Source organism: Neolamprologus brichardi, chromosome 10 (assembly GCF_056152115.1).
Source record: "Neolamprologus brichardi isolate AB-2024 chromosome 10, ASM5615211v1, whole genome shotgun sequence".
In the NCBI taxonomy this organism is placed as follows: Eukaryota; Metazoa; Chordata; class Actinopteri; order Cichliformes; family Cichlidae; genus Neolamprologus; species Neolamprologus brichardi.
This window is the reverse complement of record NC_142113.1, coordinates 30163722-30182777: the sequence shown is the minus strand read 5'-3', so window position 1 is coordinate 30182777 and position 19056 is coordinate 30163722. Positions and strand designations below refer to the sequence as shown.

General features: G+C 39.6%; 2 protein-coding genes across 2 annotated transcripts; both read right to left on the bottom strand.

The window, feature by feature from the left end:
• Positions 1-369: 369 nt before the first annotated feature.
• Positions 370-6669, bottom strand: LOC102776456 (heterogeneous nuclear ribonucleoprotein A/B-like). The gene is made up of 9 exons (XM_006785134.3): positions 6511-6669; positions 4836-5026; positions 4530-4698; positions 4172-4330; positions 3521-3652; positions 3037-3139; positions 2682-2828; positions 2180-2270; positions 370-758 (listed from the first exon to the last, which is right to left on the bottom strand). The coding sequence occupies exons 2-8, from the start codon at positions 5000-5002 to the stop codon at positions 2200-2202; spliced, it is 948 nt and encodes a 315-aa protein (XP_006785197.1). The 5' UTR covers positions 5003-5026; positions 6511-6669; the 3' UTR covers positions 370-758; positions 2180-2199.
• A 7150-nt stretch (positions 6670-13819) lies between these two features.
• btg4 (BTG anti-proliferation factor 4) lies at positions 13820-18052 on the bottom strand. Its single transcript, XM_087846922.1, has 4 exons — positions 17880-18052; positions 15845-15982; positions 14596-14875; positions 13820-14277 (listed from the first exon to the last, which is right to left on the bottom strand). The coding sequence occupies exons 1-4, from the start codon at positions 18050-18052 to the stop codon at positions 14074-14076; spliced, it is 795 nt and encodes a 264-aa protein (XP_087703048.1). The 3' UTR covers positions 13820-14073.
• Between the last annotated feature and the right edge of the window lie 1004 nt (positions 18053-19056).

Sequence of the window (19056 nt, the reverse complement as noted above, 5' to 3'; positions counted from 1 at the left end):
AGAAAGAAAAAAAAAAAAAAAAGACATTTAACTTCATAAACGGTCATTTCTAAAACCAACGGCGTATGAAGAACACGATCTAAAGAGACAAAACATTTCCCCTCCCAGCACATCCCACAGGCTTCCAGATGTTGGGTTCAAACAGCCTGGAACAGTCTTTTAACCTGTTTTACAACTGATGATATCTGGCAAGTTAAAAATCCTTCTCAGGTACACTGGAATCCATGTAAGGAGGGACAAAGAGGAAAGAAAGGGGGGGAGGGGGAAAAGAATTCCATAATCAACATTATCCTTGACATTTGAACTTTAATCCTAAACCCACTCAATGTTTCATATTCCTCCCCAAAACCTGGAAGCATCAGAACAAAATTTACTGAAAACTGTATTTATTTGTCAAAAAAGCTCCTTTACAGCGCCAAGATTTTCAACCTGTAAAGCCATCAAACATGTAAAATACAACCCTTACAATACAATAGAATCAAAACAGGTACCAAAAAGTACAGTAAAAATTACACTTCCGGTGGAAATGTGGAAGGGGACGAGGAAACAAAACAAAAACAAAAACACGAGGGAAAAATAAAAACTAAAACTGATAGGGTTTAAAAAACAAAAAAAAAACAAACAAAAAAAAGAAAATAGAAAAAAAAAAAGTTACATTTCTGGTGTTTTCTGTACAAATGGTCTTCTGTCATAAAAGAGGTCGAGTCTGGCCCAGTGTGTGTCCGTCCAGCCGTCGGTCTCACTGGATCACTGGAGTCCTGAGGGGGGAAACACATTAATGACACAGCTGGAACAAACCAGTCAAAGTCTAATATTTTCAAAGGGAAATTAAACTTTAAAAAAAGAGAGCTTTCTATGAGTATTTTAACTTGAAAACTTCAATCTGTTCTCCACTTACAGCAGCTATTAGTAGCTCAGTGCCAAGTGAAACATCTAAGTGTTCTCTATTTCACTTTCAACAGCAGAGATGCTCTTGGCAGCCAATTTACTCAAGTACAAATAGTTATGCTCGTGTTAGTTCCTGCATCTGTTTGGGTCAGTCTGAGGCTAAAGGAGGACGTCCACATGTTCGCCAGTTTACTGTGATCAAATACTCGTCTGAGACACAGCGCCAACTATAAATGTGTCCTCCAGGTGTTCGAATGGAGTTGCATTAAAAAGAAACCAAAAATAAAAACAAAAGAGTAACTAGTCATCAGTTATGTCTGCAGGCATCTGTGTCCAACAGTAAAACAATCCTGAACAATGATAAACATGCTAACTGCAGTCGGTCAGCAGGTGGCTGCCTAACATCTCTAACATCTTGGGGACCTGTGTTCTATCATTAAAACACAATATTTAATCCAACTGCCTGGCATTTCTGGTGACGATTAGTATTAGTATTAAGCTGTTCATATTATACAAGTATTGATAAAATGCACGATAAACTTTCTTGGCTTTCTGTACAAGCTAAATTACACTATGGCTTACTTGTATTTTTAAAGAAAGCAATACTGGTAAACACACCACACTTTTTTTATTTATTTTTTTATTTTTTTATGCTCAGTTGCAGTATCCAGATGAAATACATAATCATGCTACACGATTCTCAACTAACCACAATTTAGTAACTCCTCGAGTTAAAAGTAACTTTTTGAAAAACTCTGTTATATTTAGAGCATCTTTTCAGTGGAATAAGTTGCCTTATGCAATTAGAGAATTGGCTTCTATTCATAATTTTAAAAATCACCTAAAAACCTATTTAAGCAGTTTTTAATTTATTTGTAAAAATTGTAAGAGGGTAATGTCACTTGTAATGGAAATTGTGTATTTTTTTTATAATTTTTAATATTTACATGTTTACATTTTCAGAATTGTAAAACAGAACAACAGAATTTTGCATCCAACTCATTGTGTAACATTTTATTTGGTGGTATTCGATGGTTTGGGCCCCAGGAAGACTAGCAACTACTATTGTGGAAGCTAATGGGGTTCCTTATAAATAAACAAACGATTGGAAAGGAATGGCCCTACAGCTATGTTTGGGACAGTGACAGGTCAAATCAAAGGGGAACTCATCCGAACTTGAAATTACAACAGCAAGGTGTGAGCGGGGGTCTAATCAGTCTATCCACTGTTTAAACTGGAATACGTAGCACTAGGACACAGTCGCACATGTTGCGTTGCAGCAATGTCATACCTTGCACTGCCAAGTGACCATCAGTATGGCTTGTAGTTGGCCTGGTGTCCCCCCCGCCTTGGGGTTTTTCCATAGCTGGCATTGCCCTGGTCTGTGAAGGAGACGCAGTATTAAAGCAAGAGCTCAACATCTGACAGATGATGTTTGAGTGTTAAGTAAAGAGCAGGACAGGACCCCAGTTCTCTAGCTCACCAAACTACACTCTAGAGGCTTGAGAAGAAAACATGGCACTCAAAGAAGTCTTAAACACTAAAGATGGGTGGCAGGAACGAGGCAGACTCCAAGAGTCAAACCAGGAAACACGAGCCAGATGTGTTTTGGCACATTTTAGGTTGTTAATGCAGCACCAACTTTATGCATCTATAGAAATATAACTGAGGGGAAAATGAACATCTGAAACGTTATGTTAGCAAGTTTATCAGAGCAAATGGAGCAGCTCAAACAAAGGTCTAGAAGTTAACTGTTACTCCAAGCTACAACTCGTCTGCATGTTTGCACTTACTGTAATCGTATCCAGGACCATATCCGTAGTAACCAGAAGAGTAGTCATAGTTGCTGTAGTTGCCATATCCACCATAGCCATAGCCTTGGTTGCCATATCCTTGGTTCCAGTAGTTTCCATAGCCCTGGTTCCAGCCCTGGCTCTGACCTGAAACACAAAGTGCACATGAGTTTGGTCTAAACTTCAATATCATCCAATATCTCTGTACATGAGAAGTTCCAAATTACATAAAAATACCCATTACCACTAAAATGTGCTGTCAACGGTGACGCAGCCTCTTAGCATTTACCCGATCATACAGATTCAAAACAAACAAGAAAATCCAGAAAGGAAGAGGGTGATCATCTTCATTTACCTCCGCGGCCCCTGCCTCCTCGGCCTCCGTAGCCACCTCCACGCCCTGTTCCGTACTGCTGCTGCTGGTACACCTCCTTTGGCTGAGCAATTTTCAGCTCACACTAAAAGAGATATACATACTGAAAACTCCACTCTCTCCTTTATGTGGCCTTTAAAACAAAACTAACGTTAAAACCACCGTGCAATATTTATAAAAAAAAAAAACATCTGCAATTAAAGAGTGACCCACTTCCCATGTGTATACAGAGAAAACTCAAAGTTCATTCAGTACATTTCAAAAATGTCTCAAGCATTAACTCAGGATTTAACTACTGACTTGGTCAAATATCAGTTTGCAACAAGTTAATCTGTAGTGGCTTAATCCTTGTCACTCTTCACCAAAACAGATCACAGGTGAGGCTGCACTGTCCACCAGGTCGCTGATTAGAAGAATTTAAGCTGATTTCCAGCTGTACATCAGCACTTCTGGAATAACTGCTTACCCGGCCACCCTGGATGTTGTGGTATTTCTTCTCCAGACACTTCTTTACGCTGGTTTCCTCTTTGTATGTGATGAAGATGAATCCCCTCCTTTTCTTTGATTTGGGGTCAATTGGGAGCTCAATGGTTTCGATCTGAAAAAAAGAAAAAAGGGAGGATCAGAGAAAACATTTTGCAACAACAAACAACAAATACGGTGCATGTAGTATGGCAGTCTCAAGAGTAAATTATCTCTGCTTTAAAAATGTCAGCCACATCATTTAGTCAAACTTCAAACACACAAACAAGTGCCAGAATATCTCAGTTATTATTAATCCTTAATAGGATGACTTCCTCAAATTAATCTACAACTTTGTTGTTTACTGGCCTGTGGTGATGTACATGTGGTTAATTTATGGCTTAGACCAGTTTAGCTGTAAGAACAGGATTAAAACTGTAAATAATGTGTTGAATTGCACGAGTATACAAAATTGGGCAAGTCAGTGGCTTTCAAACACATCCACGGAGTTTGTACAGGAGAATAAAAATAACACTACCATCTACCCAAGTTTAACTCTGGAAACACTTAACCAAGAAGCCTCAACATACAAGAGATGTAGTGGTTGCTGCATTCTAACTGCAGATATTTAAAATACATTTTATTTGAAACCAACCTCTCCAAAGGCGCCGAAGTATTCCCTGATGGTTTCCTCAGTTGCTTCTGGGTTCAAACCCCCAACAAAGATCTTCTTGACGGGATCCTTCTTCATAGCCATCGCCCTCTTAGGGTCGATATTGCGTCCATCCAGTCTGTGTTCCTTCTGCTCGAGTACCTGTGGATACAGATATATTACCATTAACGGACAATAACAGCACAGATTAGAGTCATCATCACAGAGATGACTAATAATGCAGACAAGGCAGTGTGGCTGATTAGCATATGATTCATTTATATTACTAAGAGCCGTTCCCCCATAAAAGCTTCTGGAGCCCGTTCGGGATGAAATTATGCTCAGTTACGAGGGGAGTCACCTTATCCACGCTGGCAGAGTCTTTGAAGAGAACGAAACCAAAGCCTCGGGATCGGCCAGTGTTCGAGTCCATCTTGATGGTGCAGTCTGACACCTCACCGAACTTACTGAAGTAATCCTTCAGGTCCTTTTTACTCGTATCCCAGCTGAGGCCGCCCACGAACATTTTCCTGTAAAATTACATGTAGACATTGCTAACATTTCTCCATTTACAAGGTTTCAGTTTATTTTCCCAGGGCTCATCGTGCCATCACGAGATGCTCGCACACATCACATGTGGCCAACCACAGTCCAACCAGACACTCACCCAGCATCCTCCTCTCCTTTGCTAGCGTCGATCTTTCCGCCATCTGTGTTGTTGTCCTGCTCCTCGTCCCCGGCCATCTGCTCCAGCTCAGCTCCATTCTGCTCCTCCTCTCCCTCGTTGCCGTTCTGCTCTGATGTCTCCATGAGCAGGTTGTCAGCGTCTGCCATTCTGACGGTGGGATCTTCAAATGACTGAGACGGGACAAGAAAGTTTGAGGGGTTGGAGAAGTAGGTAGCGGACTACATTAAACCAACATTTATCAATTCACGCACAACACTAACTGGCAGCGGTATTGTTTTCTTTAAGTTTTTGATGCTTTATAAATACTCTTCAACAAGGACGAGAAACCTTTTGTTCATATCACAACCTGATCCCATCTTTGCTCTCACTTGCTAGTTTGTTCAAATAAGACTGATTAAAATTCAGCCACACTTATGCCGACTTTAAGTCGCTCTCACATTGGTTTTAAACTCACTCATACTTAAATGTACATTACATACTCTGCAACAGGCAGAACTTCTAAAATGCTGTTGATTTATTTACCAACAGGATCCTATTGATCTATTAACTGCAAAGTTTAACCAAAACAAAAAACGAGGCAGCACTTCCATCTGAAAATACTGACGTTTAAACTACAGAATGGCTTTTATTAGCTTATAATAAATGTATGTTTTTAGCCCTATATGATTTGTTGATCTTCTGTGATCAACAAATCATGTGTAGTATTTTAAACATTTGTTACTTTACATTTTAATTTCTAGCCATTTTTAGGATCCTACATTTAAAAATGTATAGTTTTAAAGGTCCTTTGTTAAAATAGTTAAACATAACCAATAGCATCATAACAAAACAACAGAATAGGCACATGGCTTTAAAAACACCCGGGATAAAAACTAATTAACTCTAAACAGATACACACAAAGAGTGTACTCATTTAAATTCAAGTAGCAAGAGAAACTATTTTTTCCCAGAGTTTGGAAATTACTGTATAAGGAGAGCCGAAACATGGCCTAAAATATATTTCTATTCGTCCCTATTTTCAGAGAATATTGAGCATAAATCGGAATGCTAATAAAGAGCCGCATACATAATGCTAACTGAATGCTAATTTTAAGTTAAAGCGTTAGTCCGATCATTGCAATGGCGCCATAATCGGCAGGTTATTTATTATTTACACACCACCGACCATCATCAGTAATACGACAGTTACACGCAGTTGTGCGTGCACCAGTGACCCCACAGCAGCGGTTGAAAGGAAAGAAAGAGCGTGAGTCTTCCATGTTGTCCAAACGTTTAAGCGGACCGCGCTTTGCTCCGTTACCGCTCGGGGCAGACAGCAGGCCCGGCTATCAGATGGGCAACCAACCAAACACAAAAACCATTTAGATTATATAAAGTGCACTTAAAAACTGCCATTATGCGCAACGGATGAGAATCATCAAGAGAACAAGAGACTCATAGCGTGCAAAAGCCGCGCTAACGCACATTAGCACGCTGCAGCTAACGAACTAGCCATGCTTACAGGCTAACAAGAAAACACCGCACACGAACAAAATGGTCGCCGCAGAAGAATCACGATGGAAATAAGCACGATATAAACCGGAACTCCCATAGTTACTATTTACTACTCTTATATTTGCTATTACCCAAAATAACAATAAAAACGTGTTCTTACTTTGACTGAAAATACCGGGGACGCCGAGTGGCTGTTCAAAATGGACACGCTCCAAATTCGCCGCTAACTCGTGGCAACATATATATGACCGGATGTGACCAAGAAACAACCACGTCGTAATGTCGACGTGCGTGATTGGACGAAAGCGACCTTTTTGAAGTTAAAGGCGTTGGTTCATTGGTTGACTGTTCGCCCGCTGTGACAAAAGCCACATTCAGTAGCCAAACGTCCTTCCTGCTTCCTCCGAACTGCTTTCTTTTTAGAGTGGCGTCTCAAAAGAAACGTTTTAAACGTGCTAGGCTTAAAAAACGTGAATAATACTAATGTGTGTTTCCGTATCTTCATTTTAGTCGGCTACAAATAGCTTCAAAAGTGAAACCGATGTTTGTACTGTAGCTTCGCTACATTGTTACGATCCTCTGCGACATCAGGGATTAAAGAAGACATTTTGTACTGTACATATTTGTCACACTTACATGTTTCAGGTCATCAAGAATATTTTAATATTAGACAAAGATAACCTACGAAAAAATAAAAATGCCGTTTTTAAATGGTGATTTTATTTATTAATGGGAAAAATGCCCCTATGAGAATTAGTAATCGCCCCCTAAACCTAATAACTGGTTGTACAACCCATGGTAGCGAGAACTAATAAGTCTTTCACATTGCTGAGGAGGTTTTTTGGCCAATTATTATTTGTAGAATTAATAATAATAATAATAATAATAATTTTATTTGAAAGCGCCTTTCAAAACACTCAAGGTCACTGTACACAGTAGAATAAAAGCAACATAACAGCAAGCAGTTTACAGAATTGTTTTAATGTAGTCAGATTGGAGGGTTTTTGAACCTGAATGTCCTGTTTACGGTCATGCCAAAGCACCTCAATCTGGTTTAAGTCTGAACTTTGACTACACACTCTTTGTCTTCTTCTTCTTCTTCTTCTTCTTTTTTAGCCTTTAAGAGGTGGACTTGCTGGTGTGTCTTGGATCATTGTCCAAAAACACACCAGGGCATGAACTGATGGTTCTCAGTCAGGTTTTTCAGAATCAGAATCATCTTTCTTTGGCCAAGTTTGTGCACACACACACACACACAAATAGACAGTACATGCAGTATATATACAAACTATAGGTTTTTTATGGCAAGTCTTCCAGGTGCTGAAGCAGCAAAGTGACCCTAAACAATCACACTACCACCACAATGTTTGATTATTGGTATGATGTTCTTTTTCTGAAATCTGTTAATTTTACACCAGATGTAACAGGTCTTAAACCTTCCAAAAAGTTCCTCTTCTGTCTCCTCAATCCACAGAATGTTTTCCCAAACGTTTTGGGCATCATCAAGATGTTTTTGGCAAATGTGAGACGAGCCTTTGTGTTCTTTTGCAGTGGTTTCATCTTGGAACTCTGCCATGGCTAGCATTTTTGCCCCCTGTCTCTTTCTTATTGGTGAATGACAACCTGACCTTAACTGGGGGAAGTGAGGCCTTCAGTTCTTTAGAGGTTATTCTGGGTTCTTTTGTGACCTCCTCGATGACTCATCGATGCTCTCTTGCAATAATTTTGGTAGACTGTCCGTCCACTTCCTGGGAAGGTTTTTTTCATTTGTGGATCATGGCTGTTACTTATTGATGTGTTATACTAATGCAAATTTTAGCATTGATCCGTATACAAATATAGGTCTAATATTGCTGATGCCAATACTTTTACCCTATAAAGGCAGCATATGTAGAGGAGAGCAGTGTGTCATGATTTATGAGATGAATCATCATTAATTAGACACGTATGTGAGAATGCTGTTTGTAGATTACAGCTCAGCATTCAATACCATCGTTCCCTCGAAACTGGACAGGAAACTGCAGGATCTAGGACTGAGCAGCTCCCTCTGCAGCTGGATCCTTAGCTTCCTGTCTGACAGACGCCAAGTGGTCAGACTGGGCAGCATCACCTCATCCCCCATCACACTGAACACTGGTGCTCCACAGGGGTGTGTACTGAGCCCTCTCCTGTACTCACTCTACACCTATGACTGCACGGCCATTAACAACTCCAACATTATTGTGAAGTTTGCGGACGACACTACAGTGGTGGGTCTTATCACCAACGGTGATGAGACGGCGCCCTGACCCACTGGCGTCTCCGGGAACAGTGCCCAATTGAGGAGGGCAGGGATAGCAAATCCACTGAAAGGCTACCCTGAGGTACTCCTGAGCAAGGTACTGTCCCTACACACTGCTCCCCGGGCGCCTGCTTAGTGGCTGCCCACTACTTCACTGAGTGAGTGGGTCAAATGCAGAGAAAAAACAAGTAATTTCCCCACGGGGATCAATAAAGTATATATTATTAGGGATGCACCGATACCGATACTGGTATCGGGTATCGGGGCCGATACTGTAAAATGTGTGTGTACTCATACTCGTAAAAGTTAACCGATACCATGAACCGATACTAACTTATTTCATTAGTCAGAGGGTGGCTTGTCATTTCTGTTGTAGTTTTTTAGATTGGCCACTAGGGGAACATCCCGCGCTAAACAGGCACAGGGTTAGGCGAGTGAGACTGGCGGCTCCAGATAAAAAAGAGAAACTGGAGGCTGCTGTAGCTAGGCTAAACAAAATGTCAGCAGTGTGGACCGGAACAGCCAACTTTAACTCAGGTTTTGGAAAAGCGATGAAAAATGTCAAGAGAAAATCCACGGGCAGTTAAAATAACAGAGGCTCTGACTCATTTTATCGCTCTGGATGACCAGCCAATGCTGGTCGTGGAACGCATAGGATTGAACTGTCTTCTCAGCATACTCGAACCGCGATATGAAATTGGACACTCTGCAATAATTTAAAAGTTTATTTTATTCTCAAACCTAATTTGTATTTATTTTATTCCAAACAGAAGTGTTTATTTATTATTCTGAAAGCTCGAGTTAGTGCCAATAGTTCAGTGATATTTTGTAAAATTACAATGTGAATACTCTGCAATAATTTAACAGAAGTGCTTATTTTTCACTTGAAATTTTTTTGTGTGGTCATTTTTATTACGATTTTATTTTTTATCAGCAGAGAATAAAATAAAACCTGTCTTCCAATTCATTGCATGTGTGTGTGTGTGTGGTAGAAGTATCGGTTTTTGTACTCTGTATCGGCAAGTACTCAGATCCAAGTATCGGTATTGTATCGGTTTGAAAAAATTGGTATCGTTGCATCCCTATACATTATTATTATATATATATACAGTGTTGGGGAGTAACGGAATACATGTACCGCCGTTACGTATTTAAAATACAAAATATGAGTAACTGTATTCCGTTACAGTTACCGTTTAAAAAGGTGGTATTTAGAATACAGTTACTTTGTTGAAATAAATGGATTACACGGCGGTACTTCCCTGTTTCATATTGTGGCGGGTCAGGCCTGTTTGGGTTTTGTTTGACAGCTACGTTCTGTTGTTCCAGGCGGCAGCGTTACGGTTGCCATGGTTACAGGGTGACGCTCTCTCTCTGCGTGTTTCCTGGGTGAGAGAGGCCTTTTTGTTGTTGTTGTGCTAAGCTAATAGGCAGAGTGCTACCGGTATAGCTCTGAAGAATGTAGCATCATAGGCAGTGTAGTCCGTGCTGCAGGGAGAATGGACTGCTGTACAGTTATGTGTCTGTGAGCGAGGGAGGGAGAAAAAGGAAAAGTACGAGCTGTCATCGAGCAAAAACGGGAGCTGGAAGCATGTAAATATAATAATAACCACTGCAGCCAAGAAGAGTGCCTGACGAGCCCAGTTGTAAGTAAGCTATTAAGACTCGACTGTACACCGTGTTCGTGTTTTCCTCCAAAAACAATAAGTTCTGTTGCAGCAGCCTTTCAACGCCTCTCTCTGTCTCTCGCTAGCAAAGTTGACCCAGACAACAAAGTAAAGCTAGTTTTCGGCTATGAGCCCGACACATTAGCCAGAGGTCCCTTTACTACGGTTCGGAGCCGCGGACCTTCAGTAACAGTAATAAATCACAGCAATAGTACATTCATGTAGTTGTAAACAGCATGATAATATATTAAGTAATCCAAAGTATTCAGAATACGTTACTCTCATTGAGTAACGTAACGGAATACGTTACAGAATATATTTTGAGACATGTATTCTGTATTCTGTAATGGAATACATTTGAAAAGTAACCTTCCCAACACTGTATATATATATATATATATATATATACACACGTAGAAAAACATATTTAGTATACACATTCAGTAATGCATACACTCTTATATTGTACATATATTTATTCATATAACTCTCAGATTTAGTCATTCTTATATTTTGCTTGTTGGTTTTGTATTTTTGCACACCTCTGTTGCTTGTGAAGCTCGCACACAAGAATTTCACTCGCATGTACTGTACCAGTGTATCTGCACATGTGATGTGACAATAAAAGTGATTTGATTTGATTTAATTAGCAAATTCTGAACAAATTTTAATGACTACTGTATCACTGTGAATTTCCCCCCACAATAATTCATTAATACAACAAAACACACTTTTCAGCATTCGACGCATCCCACACAAAAAAGCTCATATACAGAGAAAATTAATAGAGAACAGGACTCAGGTCAACTTATTCTTGCAGAACCTCCACAACAGCCCCAGGTTGTCATGCAACACCACCCCTGTGTTAAAGAAAATCTTTCCATTCTGGAGTTGTATTCTGTTGGAAATTGAGGGAAAGTAGGTTTAAACTATAGTTACAGGCCAGAGAGTGATTCTTCATTTACATCAGAGCCAAATAATGTGGGGTAGAAACAAATGTACTTAAAACACAAGAGTGCTGGGGATTTGTAAATAGGGCAAAACGTGCCAGTCCTGGTGGTCAGGGCGACTGTTTACTGCTTTACCGGGCAAGTTGAGGCACGTACAACATGGACACACACACACTCATACACACACACAGTAGAGGGTATCTGTGGAGACAGTTGTGTTTCTCCAGCAGTGGTCACTTGTAAACAGAACGAGAACTGCAGCAACGACAGGTAAGAACGCAGCACATTTTAAACATGACGAAATTCTTTCTTTTTCTACTTTTTTTCAGTAAAAATACTTTCCAAGTTTACTTAATCCATCCAGTTGTGTCAAAGTAATGATTATGCACTATACTAAATGTGTATATACATGCCAGTTGAAGAGTTTGTTTTGGTAATGGAGGATGGAAAGGCCATCAGGCTCAAACCTCAACCCTTTCTGGATCTTCACCCAGCAATAATAATCTAATTAGAGCTTTATGTCCCTGTCCTGCTTTTCCCTGCAATGTGGATTTTCCAGATTTGTAGATGTGGATAAATAAAAAAGTTAAAAATCCTTAACTGGAGTGGGTTTTGTTATTTAGTTCTAACTAAAATTACGTATTAGACTTTGTCTTTACATCCAATATTAACTTTTTAAGAAGTCATTGCTTTATAGAAACAGATTAAAACATGACACAACCTGTTTCTTGCACACACACACAAAGTATGGTTGTGTTGCTAAGGCCCATACGTTGTTACCAAAGACCAAGTATAAGAGTGAGAAAAGCTGTCTTAGACAGTGTGACTGCTTTTGTTGTTCTAATAATGATCTCTTAATGCATGTGACTCATTCAAACTTTTTTTCCACGGCAAAAATGCATTAGAAGGCATAGACGTGGCTTTGCAAAGCGGTGACTTCACTCTTTTACAGAAGTATAGGACTAGTTTATTCAGCTCCCTCCTGGAGTGTCTGAAGGTTGACTGCTCAGAGCTAATCACATGAAAAAAAGGCTTTTTGCACTTCTACTTGTGTCGGGATTTATAAAGTGCATATGGATTAAGTGGTGGATTTTGGATTTTTTGATAAACAGATCTGGCTCCTGGTCGGAACAGGGTTACAGATTCCCTGTTTTTCCAGTCTGAGTAATCTGCTCCCTGTACCCTTACATTTACTAAACATGAAAATGGCATTTGCTAATGCTTCAAGCTATTTTTGACACACACTATTACATTATAAAACTGTGTTGTAATTTGTATGTACTCATTTGCCCTAAACAACATACTTAAGCTGGCTGCTCCTTTGCCCAAAGGGTCGCCGTAGTGGGGAGCTCTGCAAGTCTGATTCAAATAGTTTTATGCCAGATACGCTTCATAATGAATAATGAAGACATTTTTGCAACGGTTCAATTGTAAAACATGTTAACCACCAGAACAACTTCCAAATAAACATAATCTGTTTTCTGGGATAACCACTGCACACCATTGGAGCATTAAAGAGAAAATCCTGTCAGAGGGAGCATTGGTTATAAGAGCTTGAAAAAAAAGGTGGCAGCTGCTTGAGATTGTGAAGACATTTCACTTTGTATCCAAAACACTTCTGTTCTAAAAATAAAAGGCAGACAGTCCCAGCTATTGGCAGCTCATTGACCTGCTATTCATCATGCGAGTCATCACATGAGCCAAGGTCTGGGGGGAGGCATGAGTCATTACCGTCACTGGGGGTTAAAGGTGAAACCACTGTGAGACTTTGCCCACGATGTGCTTTATTGATGTTACCTGAAGCAAGGTGTGAGTGGGTTTTTTAGAAGTGTGAAAATCACATGTGGTTCCATTTAACTGACTGAACTAAATTAAATACAAAGTTACAAAATATAACAAGTATAAAAATCTCAGAATATTACACAGATTAGATATGATTGACATTGGATTTGTAACTTTAAAACACTTCCATTTTCACTGTAGAGGATGTGCAAATGTTAAGGTTGTGCATCTATTGCTCTCTGCTTAGTTGGATGGGTTGTAGAGAGATGGCTGAATTCAGGAATGATTTCCTGCGCCGTTCAGTGATGCAGATGAATCTCGTAAGGTATCAGAAACAAGGATTATGCAAGAAAAGGATCTCCTGCACTTCTGCTAAAAATATTGCAGGTGTGACACCAGGACCAGACGCTGCACAAGGGCCTTCAATGAAGAGTAAAAATGAAACTGACGAAAGGCAAGCTAAACGGGACAAAAATGTACATTTTATTACAACCCAAGCATTTACTGCAAGATTACAAGTTTCTGATGGTCAGTGTGATTGGGGTGGCTGTATAGGCAGTGTCGTTAGCTGATTGTTCTTACACGCTAATCACTAACTACACTACCAGTACAACCACCACACACACCAGCGCAGCTGTATTTCCTTCCAGACTGACCTGCTTTACAGGTAAATATAGATTCAGTGTTTTTCAAAGAACTTTTGGGATGTTTTATCTTAAAGTCCTAAATGTTAGGTTAACTAAAAACTGTTTAAGAGAGGGAGAAAACAAACAAAACAAGACATGCTATGGCCAGTAGAGCTGGCATGAATCTATTTATTTCTTTTCAATGACAGTTCAATGTTACTTTATTCACACTTTAATTTAAAAAAGACAATTAGAGTGAAGAATTATTTAAAATATTAATTTTCACATTTTAAAAACATACTTAAACAGCAATACTTTAAATCAGGTACAAATAAGCTTATCCTTTAAAAGATGTACAAAGTCTGTGGCCTAAATCCAACATCAGCAGGAACCAGATTCTGGTTTGTAGCTTTAAGGCTAGGATCGCGATTTGCTGACCCAGTGGTACTTGTCAACACGAGGCCCAGTGAAGGTGAACGTGGCTCGATAGGATCTGAAGCTTTTCTGGCTTGAGAAGTGCGGTCCAGCAGGAGCGCCGTGAGGTGGGAACATGTCTCCTGGAAAGCCTTTCCGCTTCTCCCTCAGCCAGGTCTGAGGGGCACCTGGAGAGAACTCGCTGAACTGAAGACAGGTACAACAAAGTCATTTAGAAAACCTGAGACCTCTTAGAGAAGTTACTAAAAATACTTTGTAAAGCTCTAGCTTTAACATTTTTATTCAGCAGAATTACATTTTTAGCCAAAAAAAAAAAAAAAGACTGTTCCTGAAGATGGTCAATCAACTTGCACTTTCAGGAAGCCTATTTTCCAAGTCTCATGTTAATGAGCTTACAAAGAATGAAAATGTTGAGATATAAAAACGCTACCATCATCATCGTCATCGTCATAAAACAAGCTTGGGAGGCTTTAAATTGTCCTACATTTCATATATTGAACTCACCCTGTAAACACTGTTGGGGTTGCTAACAGTCGGAATGGTTTTGGGTTCACTGTTCACGGGTGGGATTTGAGGGCAGAGGGTTGAAAGGCTGCTGCTGCTGGTACTCGTGCTCATGCTGTTGTCTCCACCTCCGTCTTCATCCTCGTCTGATGAGCTTCCTGATGGGACCTCGAGACTCGCCCGTTCCACAGCTTCATGGATGCGGCGGGACAATTCCCCATCGCCGCGCCGACAGTTGTCCACCACTGAGACGCAGAATGGACTGCTGTGTTCACCATACCTGCAGGGATTCAAACAAACATTGGAGAAACTGACGGCAAATTCAGGTTTCACGATTTCTTTGTACATGTACAATGACAATAAAGGGCTTTTCCATTATGAGGCCAGTATATGCACCAACCAGAAGTTCCACCTTAACACTGTCCCCCCACCACTCCTTGTTCTAAAGTTCTAGAAACCTGCCAGAGCTGTGACAACATCAACCCAACTCATGTGCTTCAAATGTCTTTAGTTTAGTGGCAGGAAATCAGGACAAAAAAGCTCCAGCAAAGAAGCCAAATCAGCCCTTTTCAGTCACAATCCATGCCTTCCCTTAACAGCAATGATCAAGTACACAACTATGAATATTTTAGTACATGCCCATGACAAACTTAATTACAAGTAATCAGATGCTTATTTGTAAAAATGAAACTATAGGTGTGGTAGATGCACAAGGTAAAATAGTTAACAAAAAACAGGTCATTTTATCGTCTTGCTTAATGGTTCTCAGCCAATGCAATGGTATATTGATATAGATAAGAACCTTCAGTTTGGCTGTTAACTCCTGGTGGTCTAGGAGAAGTTGAGATAAAGATTTCGTGTATTATAGAAAGACACACTTGCTTTATTGATTCAACATTAGGTTTGTAACTCGCTGAACCACTTGTTAGCTCTAGCTTTGGCATAAAGACACTTCTAACTATTATCACCATCTGTTTGAGCTATAAAAAAAAATGTTGATTAGATCAATTTATTTGCACTTTTCCTCAAGTCTTGTCACTGTGTGGATGATCAATAATTAGATTATAATTAAGCATTTACTTCAAACTCTGCTTTTAAACTCTGACATTAAAATAAATGGTTATTCATGTCTTAATGATGTCACCATCTGGTTAGTAAGTTAGATGTGAAACCAAAAGGACTGAGGACTTTGAAACAATGTAACCTGCAGCGTCGCACAAATGCAAGGGGACTAATGATTAAAGCAAACCTGCAGGACACCTCTCCAGGGTCGACCCACACTGTCAGCTCCTGGGGCAGGCCCAGGTCCTCGTACCTCACCCCGCTCCGCTCGCAGGCCTGCTCCAGCACCGGGTCCTGCAGCCGAACACGGTTCATACGCAGACACCTGAAAAGCACCGGGCAGCTCAAAGCAAGTATTTTATATAGTGTTGCAATTTCACATGGTCACCAAGATATCAAGTCCAGTAAAAATCCAATTAAAATATAGATGGAAGAGTGGTAGTTTGTGCCAGTTAAAGGTGGTTTAAAGCCAGACAATTAGGAACGGCATCAGCACATTAGTTCTTTAAATGGTACAAAAACAAACTGAAGATGTCTCTTTCATGAATCCTAAAATTGTACGATTTCTTTATGTCCCGAATCAAATGAGAAAATACAGAGTATAGAACTATAGATTTGCCTATAGTGTGCAATGCAAGCCCCATTTATTTTAATTAGAGCACAAAAAGGGGGGGGGGGGGGGGGGGGGTATTTCCCTCCACAACACCTAATATTACAGGGTCTAGCACCACTCAAAGTGAGCAGTGGAACGCAACTTTGTGCATTTACTCCAGTACTTTACTTAAGCACAGCTGCAATGCAAATGTATTTCTATTGTGCTGGTTTCTACTCCCTGCACCACCGTAAAGACTCTTGTACTTTGAGTCTTCAGACCTCTCCTTTGGTTGCTCAGATAAAGTGAGCAGATTCTAAGTCAAGAATTTTTCTGAGCAGCTGAGCAAAGCTTAAAATTAACCCGCCAACATTTAGATGGATATCCATTATGTTCCTGTGAATAAACCTGAGAGCTGCAGTCCTGCTTCTTACTGAGGCCAGTAGAGTGGAGCATTACAATACATTTCCATTTTTAAGTGTTTTTCCAGGTGTTTTGATCATTTACAAGGTTAAATAACTCAAGTATAACAGTTGGTATTTTAAGTAAAGAATCAATACTTTCAATTACAAAGTGGGTTCATAATATTTGTTGCATTTCTGAAGGCAGCAAGAGTTTCATAACCTTAGGCAACATAAGATGAGCTCAGTGATGCAAATAAACTGGCACAACAGAAAGCAGGCACTGCCATTATTTAACAGCTCAATGATTTGTAAATAGAACTAAGTTAAAAATTTGTTGTTTTTTTAAAGTCAGAGTTTGGCTTCTGCGTTCATACAAATATAAAATAAATAGATTATAAATACCGTTCAGCCACAACATTTAAACCACCAAGTAAGGTGAATAAATTTGATTATTTTTCCACAATATAAATTTTAAACATTTATGCAGACCGAGCATACCCCTAAGGCCCCTAAAGCAAGACTGTGCGTCCTGCCATAATACATAAACCTGCTCAGGAAGAGTTCAAGGAATACAGCAGAGTCCAGGATATAGACTTACAATTTTAAAAATTTGGATACTTTATAGCTCAGTATATTTAATACAATCAGCAGCTGCAACATTAAAGTGATATTCATTAAAAATAAAACCAGTAATTGTATCAAAAAATACAAAATAACAAAGTTACTAAAGCAAGCATATTCATTGAGAATTTTTACTGAGAAACATTTACCTTATTTCAGCAGCGAGACCTTTAAGAATAGATACTTTACAAAATAGCTGTTCACTACAAAAAGGTTCTCAGGCTCCGACTCAGCCACGCAACAAATCACAACAACAGTCACCTCAAGGCAGTTTATATTCAAAGTTAAAATGCCTGCAATAACACTCTGGATGCAGTACATGTACATAAACCACCAGTCTGAAAAATAATACTTAAATTATTTTATTTTTAACCATTTATTTCTGATCAAATAATCTGATTTCCTGTGGGTCCCCGACCAACTTGTCTTATAGTAAATCCATACAACTTAAAGGAGAGTGCCAAATAGATACATTCAAGCTTTGAAACAAAGTTTTTCCTCTTAAATTTAATTGAGTTTTAATTTTTAAAATTATGTTTGGTTAACTTTTTATTTTTAAAAGGAAGCAGGACCTTCAGCCATTTTGAAACAATACTGAAACTGACCTGTAGGCCTGACCCCTGGCGGGTGCACTTGGGTGCCAGTGGTTCTTGTAGCTCTCAAACAGAAGGGAGGTGAGGGAAGCAGCAAAGCGCTCTCTGCTGTCATTGTCCAGACATCCGTATCTCTTCACCAGCCGAGCCAAAAAGAACACAGCGGCAGCAATTTCCTCCTTCATGGCGACACGCTTACCGAGCACAGCAAACTCAAACCGTATTTTTTTTAAAAATTATCTCTTCAGATAAAACACATGTAGGGATCCTAGTACCACAGAAAATAAAAACATCCAGAGCAAAGTGGAAACCAAACAATTCAAGCAAACATATTTGCTGCTGAAGCTCAACAGAGAACTCAGCTTGGATTGTAAGGCAGCTTCATCAAAGACACCAAAACACAAATATATCCACATGCATCTAACTGTGCAAACGCAGCAGCACCCTTCTCAGCAGTGAAACCTCACTCAAATTAAATTCTAAAAGAGTTTTTAATAAAACCACAGTTCAGCTGTGCGACCAGCTGCCACAGCTGATGCTGATTTACTTAATGACTCCTCTCAGTGTTAAAATGTAAACAACGCCCTCTCTGCACTTTTTCAATGTTAATATGCCCCAAATTCAATGAAATGTGTGAACAGTTCTGTGCAGCAGGAACACGCTTCTACATTAAATCTGTCCATAAAGCCCAAGCAGAGAGAATATTTACATTTCTCAGCTCATCAGCACATAAGAAGAGAGGCATTTCTGATGATGGTGCAAGGCTGAAAAAGTTGTTTTTACAACTTATGTTTATTTCGTTGAGTCAGTTTCATTTAAAATCACTTTCACTTATTTGGTACTGTTGTGCAAGACGGTTCTGGGGCCGTTCTCTGTGGAGCTTGGATGTTCTATACCTGCACGTGTTCTCCGTGGTTCCTCCCACAGTCCAGAGACATACATGTTTCTAGAGTGATTCTAGAAATATGCATGATGGACTAGCAGCCCATCATAATCCTAGCAAGATATTTACCTCTGGAGTTGTTAGTCAGCGATTACCAGTGTTGGGGAGTAACGGAATACATGTACCGCCGTTACGTATTTAAAATACAAAATATGAGTAACTGTATTCCGTTACAGTTACCGTTTAAAAAGGTGGTATTTAGAATACAGTTACTTTGTTGAAATAAATGGATTACACGGCGGTACT

What these genes read in the sequence shown, in the direction of transcription:
- LOC102776456 (XM_006785134.3), bottom strand. Translation starts at nt 5,002, where the DNA reads ATGGCAGACGCTGACAACCTGCTCATGGAGACATCAGAGCAGAACGGC. An exon ending in AAAGGAGAGGAGGATGCTGG is followed by an intron (nt 4,699 to 4,835) that starts GTGAGTGTCTGG and finishes GTAATTTTACAG; the next exon opens with GAAAATGTTCGTGGGCGGCC. An exon ending in ACAACATCCAGGGTGGCCGG is followed by an intron (nt 3,140 to 3,520) that starts GTAAGCAGTTAT and finishes TATCTCTTTTAG; the next exon opens with TGTGAGCTGAAAATTGCTCA.
- btg4 (XM_087846922.1), bottom strand. Translation starts at nt 18,052, where the DNA reads ATGAAGGAGGAAATTGCTGCCGCTGTGTTCTTTTTGGCTCGGCTGGTG. An exon ending in GCCAGGGGTCAGGCCTACAG is followed by an intron (nt 15,983 to 17,879) that starts GTCAGTTTCAGT and finishes GGTGCTTTTCAG; the next exon opens with GTGTCTGCGTATGAACCGTG. An exon ending in ACCCCAACAGTGTTTACAGG is followed by an intron (nt 14,278 to 14,595) that starts GTGAGTTCAATA and finishes ACCTGTCTTCAG; the next exon opens with TTCAGCGAGTTCTCTCCAGG.